The following is a 7,500-nucleotide window of genomic DNA, read 5'->3' as shown; positions in this document are numbered from 1 at the left end:
ACATGAGTATTACGTGCATATTTCCTCTAATTACATTGCCTTGTTGTTCCCAATACATAAATCAGAGAGACCCTAACCAGCGTGTGTCTATGACGTGTCGTGTCATATCCGGTCTTCTAGTTCTTTCTGAGATAATCGTACTTATCATTGCTGCGAGTTCTGAACTGCTTGAGTGGCTGGATCTCCTGTTGTGGTTCTCTTATGTCAAGATCAGTATTACTTGTATCAAATACATACCTCAGGTTAGTTGTTATTATTATTAGTAAAATAGTTATTATTACGATTATTAGTTCTCACATCTCATACTGTTAAGATTCCTTTTTTTATGATTATCATTAACTCTATTAATCTCCCTTCTAAATTTAGTTTTGATCTTGATGAAACTAAATAGGTAGGAAACTTTGACAAGTCTTAGGCTACCACATGCTTTTAGCATAAGAGGCCTTGACTTAGTTTTTAAAATCAAACACGCACACTATTGTAGTGAAATTTTAACTTTGAATCTATTTTGATTATTAAATTGAATTAGTACTTTAAAAGGGCCACTGTTAGACAGGATTCAAACGTCACAACGTATCCGTGTGATCTCTGTGAAGGTTCTAGTATGTTCACTAGAGCAGCAATAGAGGTAGAAACATCTATTGATTTAAGTCAGAAAATCAACCTTGATTGTTCAAGGACTGTGAGATTTTGTTAAAAAAGGGATACATAGCCAATTGAAAAAGCTAGGATGTAAGGTAAGAATCTAAAGGACATAGATGAGATTAATAGAGCTCATGAACTTGAAAGTGTAAAACTTTAAGAAGAAAATTGGTAGTGGAATTCCAGTGGGACATGTGAAGTCCAAGTTACCCAAATTATATTAAAAATGCAATGATTTGGGCACTTTCATTAAAATTGGGAAGTTTTAGTCACAGCCGAAGTTGGCATATGAACAAGAGACTACTGTTTGTCTAGGTCTATAACTAATAAGAAAAGGTCTACAGGTTTTTTCCTAGTATTCCTTAAAATGAAGCTTTGAACTATGATAGCCTGGAGAGGGCATTCTTTGAGTAAACAGGAGTGACTTGAAAGTTAGAATTAAATTCTTTGATGTGGAGCCAAAAGAAGTTTATGCTTCTCACCAGCTAGTAGCATGCATAGAAGAGTTTGATGATCTGACGACTTTTTAGAATGAGATACCATTAACCATTAGGCATAAGTACCTAAGGATATTGTTGAGAGGGTGAAGCTTTCTTAGTGCTACTTAAAAGTCCATGGAAAAAGCAAAATATTGCCCCAAAAGGCAATGAAGATATCTATTGGGGATAACCTTACTTGAGGACAGTAGAACAGCTGAAGAGAAGCCACCCCCCCCCCCCAAAAAAAAAAAAAAAAAAACACATGAGGTAAGGGCGATGCTTTTTATAGAATGAGCAAAAACACCCAGCTAAGATTTGTATGAAACTTAAAACTGACGATCAATCCTATTTCACCCAAAAAGAAGTTTGTTACAGTAATAATAATAATAATAAATAAAAACCAGTTCAGATAGCCATTATCATGATTTGTCAGAAAACTACTGTGAAGATGGAAAGTTAAAGCTGTCAGTGGATCTACATGTTGCGTTGAAAGAAGCATTCGGATCTGAAAATAAAAAAGAAAAGACACAAATTAGTTAAAGCTATGTATTGAAGAAAAAGGTGAGAATACTACAAAATACTGTCTGTACAAGCAGAAATGTATGAAGGATTTTGGTACTGAGGACCAAATGACTAATAAGAAATGGTTTTGTGCTCTGATTAGCATGGATGTTCATAGATATGTAGTTTCCAAAGTTACCACATACAAGAATTGTATGTTATGTGACTGAATCACCCAACTAGTGTTATTCTTGGAAATGTTCCAGGTATAAAAGATTCAGGAGAATTTGGTAAACTTATGTGATAGTTCAAAAGGTCGTAGGAATGGATGACCAAAGGGACAAAAAAAAATGTACACACCGATCTGGGACAACATGTTGATACCAAGACTACAACAGTCAGAAGGAACAGCCAAAATAAACCTATTAGAATTATCCACTCTTATCAAAAGTGAAAAGAGCAAAGGCTGATATAAGAGGACAGAATCACAGGAAAGAAACACCATAATTGTTTTATATTGATAATATGATATAAAGTGTATTCTAGGGTAATGTGTCCTGGAAAGTTTGACAAATCCTAGTACCTAAGGTCTACGAAAATCAAATAAAGAAGTTAGCCCATGGATCCATTACAGAAGGTTATGATGGTTTTGTTTAAAACTTTGGTCTGAAAAACTAACAATTCTTATCAACCAGGAGTAATAGCGAATGTCACCAGGTTCTGCAAATGCTGCAGCATTTTCCCAGAGACGACACCAAAGGACTGCATCTGCCAAACACCAACATTTCATATATAAATGAATAGTTCAAAAGAGTAAGAGTGTCAAGAAACGGACAACAGGTATAATCTAGAAGTGGTAAATTTTGTAACAAGGTATCCAGAGGCCAAAGAACTACAGGAAATCGAAATCAAGTGTGTAATAGAAGCTCTAATCTAAGTTTTTGCAGAGTAGGATTCCCAAGAAATCACATCGCAACCGAGACGCCCAATTTACTACTGCATTAATGAAGGAGATTAATCATTTGGTATCAATCAGGCAATAGTTTATGACACCTTATAGCCCAAGATGGACTGGATCAAGTGTATCAATAAATAGATTACTGAGATCCATGCTGAAGAAATGTAGGAAGAGATCAAAAGATTGGGCTTTTTATCTATGAATAATATTGTTTGCATATCAAGAAGTACAGCTTCTAATAATTGAATTTTAACTATTTGAGTCATTTTGTAAGAAGATAGTGAGAGGACCCGTGAAAGGGTCTCAAGAAATTTTTGTGCATAGCACCAAAAAAAAAAAAAAAAAGAAGAAGAAAAAAAAAAGCCATCTGGAGGATCAATGAGACAAGAAGGCCAGCTGTTGTCAGTTCAAAGTTAGGCAGGAAGAATGTGTTGTTCCTGAAAACAAACATACAGATATCAGAGTTGTGGCGGCCCTGTGAATTAAAGGATGCTATTAATCATATGTACTACACTTCCGATTTTGATAGAGAAATAAAGACTCTTCATACAAATATTCTGACAGCCTATACAGAGAGAGAGAAGGCAGTGAAGCAGCAGGAACTTTTAGCGATAGCTTAGTGAAATGTCATCGAGCATAAAGCAGATTTTGACCAGATAATTAAGGATGAGGGTTGGATATAGCTTTGACCAAAGAGGGAAGAAACGAAATACTTGTATGTTATTAGTGATACCCTGACCAAGACATAAAGAGGCAGTTTTTGGAGTTGTTTGAAGAATAACAATACATCTAAACACTGAACAGTAATTCAATGAAAAGGTCATTGGGCAAGCATCAAACCGAAGCGATTTTTCTAAGCAAAATGCATGCTTTACTGTATACTACCATGTACTAGGTCTAGAAAAAAGGTGAGAAGATGCTGAACCAGAGAGTCACTGACGAATCAACTTTGGCATACTGTTGAATCGTAGCATTAAATAGATTATATGTTCATTGCCAATAGCTGAATGCAATAACTAAATTTGACAATGACCCAATTGGAGTGTCAGAGGCTATGATATCAAAACTTTAAAGTGGGAAACGATAAACCATTTTGTTAGGACGGAGACCATGGGAACATGAAATCATCTTTTTGTCTAATAATGTACATCTGACCTGAAACTGAGAGAACCCAAGGGTTGGCTCCCCCTGGTTTCCAAAGAGGAATATGTCCACCAAAGAGGTCCAAACTATTTTCATTATAACTCTCACAAATAGCTTCAAATGCTTATTCCCCTCAAAACAAGAGTCCTTTTCTCATTTACCCAAGAGGCGAATTTGTACCCAAGAAAACACTGGACCTTTTTCATTGAGAATGGATAGAAAGATGTTAGGAATGTAATGAAATAAGGAGGAAATTAAAGTAAAAGAAAGAGAAATATATGAGTATGAAAAAATACTTGAGCTGAAGATGGGTTTCCCTCAGTACATAACCCCTCGCCCATCACAAGATTTCAACATGGAAAAAATTTTCCAAGCTGAAGCTAAGTGACTTGGTTATGACATTCTCTCATTAATACAGGACTTGAATCCTGGTATTGCCCAGTTCATTGAAATCTATCTTTTGTATTTGTCCCCCATGAAGACATTTAGAATCATTGCATTGTGTAGCCATGTCAATTACTCTTTATTAAACCATGAATAAGCCTTTATATATGACATTTTTAGGAATCATCATCACTTACTTCGGGAACTATGTTTCATGGTAGATAGAATTTTGTTATGTTAGCTGCTTTATTTCAGTCTTTTCAGACACTCAGCAAGATTATTATTATTCGTTAGCCTAAAATTATCTCTCTTTTTTGTGTGTGATCAGCTCTACATGAACTACAAAGTCAAAAGTACAGAAGGCTGGAGTATCTGGCAAGTGATCTTGGACTGCACTGGGGGATCGCTTTCTCTTGTTCAAATGTTCATGCTGGCTGCCAATTATGGTAAGAATGTCATTACTGAATTTCTTTTATAATACCCAATCTATGGAATTTGTGTTTTTATAACTAATAATTAAACTGTTTGTTACTCACTTGTTAGCAGAATTATTAGTTCTTTGGTAAATGAACAGTCAAATTTTGTTAACTCTGGATTTGTAAATTTTGTCCCCTATGGCATGGTGCTGGGGCCATGAGGCTATTCAGCTTCAATGTGCACCTATGGGAAAATCTTTCAATTTCTATATGTAGTATAAGTTAAAATAAGCTGGACTGTAAGACGGGAGAGAAGAATTGGAAACTGAGGTATCCTAGATTGCAAGGTAGTGGGGTACGACAGTTAGGGGTTGAAGAGATACTGCGAAGATCTTTCAGTAACTTATAGTGCACCACATGAGGTACATCTCTCTATAGGTAAAATTCATCTCGTAAATCTCAAAACTTAGAAGAATCTTTTGTGCCTGGTTGTCTTGAAGTAGTAGCTTAAGCATTGGGTTAAGTATTGTTACAGTCATGTGAGTGGGTCAAGAAGGTGCTTACCCAGAATCTCCTATGCCTTCCTAGTTAGTGGTATCTCATAAAATGGCTTCTGACCTAGGTAAGTATCGGAAGGGTTGTTGCCAAGAGATTTCAACAGTATGTCCATTACTAAGGCTGGGCAAGAATATCTGATTAACACTATGATAGGCCATTTAGACTAATTGTGTGTGTGTGTGTGTGTGTGTGTGTGTGTGTGTGTGTGGTTTGTGATGCATCTAGGGATTAATCTCCATCTTACTCGTCCCTGTATGGTGAAACATGCATAGGGGAAATGTAAGTAGCCTTTCAGATTATTGCTATAGCGATGAAACAGTTACTGACTAGCTGTACTTTGATGTCTTTTGACTTGGAACGAGAATCTTCGTCATAAACTAGACAGCATGATTTAGATATATCCTAGATCATGATGTACGGAGCAATGGAGACTAGGCTGTTGTTGAAAAAGTAGAACTCAAATGAAACTTGGAAATATAGAAAGATGGTGAAGATATATACTGGTCCATCCATGTATATATTAAAATCAACACTGCTGTCAGAGTTAGTAGGTGATCGATCTATAGTCAACCTTCCTTTAATGCATCCACATTGGAGCCTACTTATTTTTCTCATTCTTATTTCCCCCATCTTCTCTACTCGTATTTGCTCAAATATTTTCCAATTGAACTTTTCATAGAGATTCCCATACTATTTTTAACATTTTATTCTATGTCCTTTCATGCAATGACAGAACGAATTTAGACCTTGTTTGAAGCATTCTTTCCTTACAGATCAACAGAGGTAAATTGAACCTTTGCTAACCTTAGTTAATAAGCTTCCTTTTTTTCTGAGCAGATGACTGGCACTCGGTGCTAACTGATCCAGCCAAACTCGGTTTAGGTCTTCTATCAATATTCTTCAATATTTTCTTCTTTATGCAGCACTGCTGTCTTTACAGGTAAGGGTCTCAAATTCCCTTTCTCTTTAGATTCTTAGAAAGTTCATGATCATTCTCTTATTTATATATTTGATAATTTATACTGTATATAAAAGATGCACTAGTACGTGAACAACGAATCAATTAACGCTACAATCTTAATTCCACTTTTGCAGAGGAGCCAAAATTAGTCAACAAGATCAAGGATTGAAATCCAGAAAGTCATCTGCTTCATCAAATTCATCAAAGAGCAGCGTCGAGCTCAAAGGAATAGTTAACCCAGACCATGAGGCCCACCTTTAAGATACTATAAATTTCATTTCCCATATGCTCGCAAAACTAGGAAGAATACATATAAAGGGTTTAACATATGCACGTGGGTGGTTTATAGAGCTATGATTAAGTCTGTTGGACATGCGCGCGCGTTAAGAATATTAACAAATTAATAACAATGTCAGATATACAGACGACAACTGATTGAAACTGTTTTAATATTTTAATACAAAACTAAGAATTTTAATATTCGCCAGAGTAATGTTGATTTAGATTTGTTTCAAATTATATTTTCTAGAATAATGTAATACGTGTTAATAGGTCGTTAAAATATGTAAACAAACTGCATTGAATGTTGTTATTTTCGCTGAAACTGTAAGGATTTATCTATTGTCATACACAACTTTTTGTAGCTCTTTTGTAAGTTTATGATAATTAGATCACTTTTAAAGATAATGATGAACTGAAGGATAGAGAGAACATATTCATTTCAATAAGTTACAAATCTGCTGTATATGTCATTATAAAGAGAAAAGAACATATGGTGAAGATTGGTGACATTTTGAATAATACTACAAAAGGAATGAGGTTAAACAAGAACCCAACCGAAATTCTAAAGAAAATGGTGAGCAGGATGATACCAGATGCTAAAAGCAAGCTGCAGGATGTCCAATATCTCAAAGGTAGTCGGTGACTAAGAGCCGGGATATTACTATGGATATGTCAAGACATATTTCACATATGCCCTTCCCAACATATACAGTGGCCAAGGTACTTAAAAAAAATCTTGAAATCTTACATTCAAAACGTTGTTTATAATAGTCAGTTAAATTCATTGACATCCTTAATACCACGGAACTTGATAACAATTTAAAAGCTTTAGATGTGAACAGCCTGTTTACCAACATCCTTGTTGAAGAGTCCATCGAAATTAATATAGCTTTGATTAAGATCTGACAAGGACCCATTTTTAATTCTTGAATGCTTCTGAAATAGATAATGGGTAGAGAGGTGAGAGCTCTTTTGTAAAGTAGACTGAGTGGCAATTAGATCACCACTTGGAGTTCTCCACCAAATTGTAAGTTATAAGGCAGCTGTAGAAGAAGAACATTCAGGAGTCACAAGAAACCTAGAATCTATGCATATGTGGACCACGTCTTCATCACCAATAAAATACCAGATTAACTGTAGGGGTTTGCTGGTTCCTAGAAATCTAATATGCCATAA

The 7,500-nt window shown here is 35.4% G+C and overlaps 1 protein-coding gene across 1 annotated transcript in view; it reads left to right on the top strand.

Moving 5' to 3' along the window:
* LOC137631774 (cystinosin-like) overlaps positions 1 to 7,500 on the top strand; it is a 36,204-nt gene that overhangs the window by 27,713 nt on the left and 991 nt on the right. The window contains exons 7-10 of the mRNA XM_068363729.1: positions 66 to 242; positions 4,436 to 4,553; positions 5,919 to 6,021; positions 6,177 to 7,500. The exon at positions 6,177 to 7,500 is cut by the window's right edge and continues 991 nt beyond it. Coding sequence (XP_068219830.1) covers positions 66 to 242; positions 4,436 to 4,553; positions 5,919 to 6,021; positions 6,177 to 6,303 — 525 coding nt within the window. The 3' untranslated portion in view covers positions 6,304 to 7,500. The remainder of the gene's footprint in view (positions 1 to 65; positions 243 to 4,435; positions 4,554 to 5,918; positions 6,022 to 6,176) is intronic.

The sequence above is a fragment of the Palaemon carinicauda genome, chromosome 40 (genome assembly GCF_036898095.1).
Source record: "Palaemon carinicauda isolate YSFRI2023 chromosome 40, ASM3689809v2, whole genome shotgun sequence".
NCBI classification, from domain to species: Eukaryota; Metazoa; Arthropoda; class Malacostraca; order Decapoda; family Palaemonidae; genus Palaemon; species Palaemon carinicauda.
This window is presented reverse-complemented; position numbering and strand designations above follow the sequence as displayed.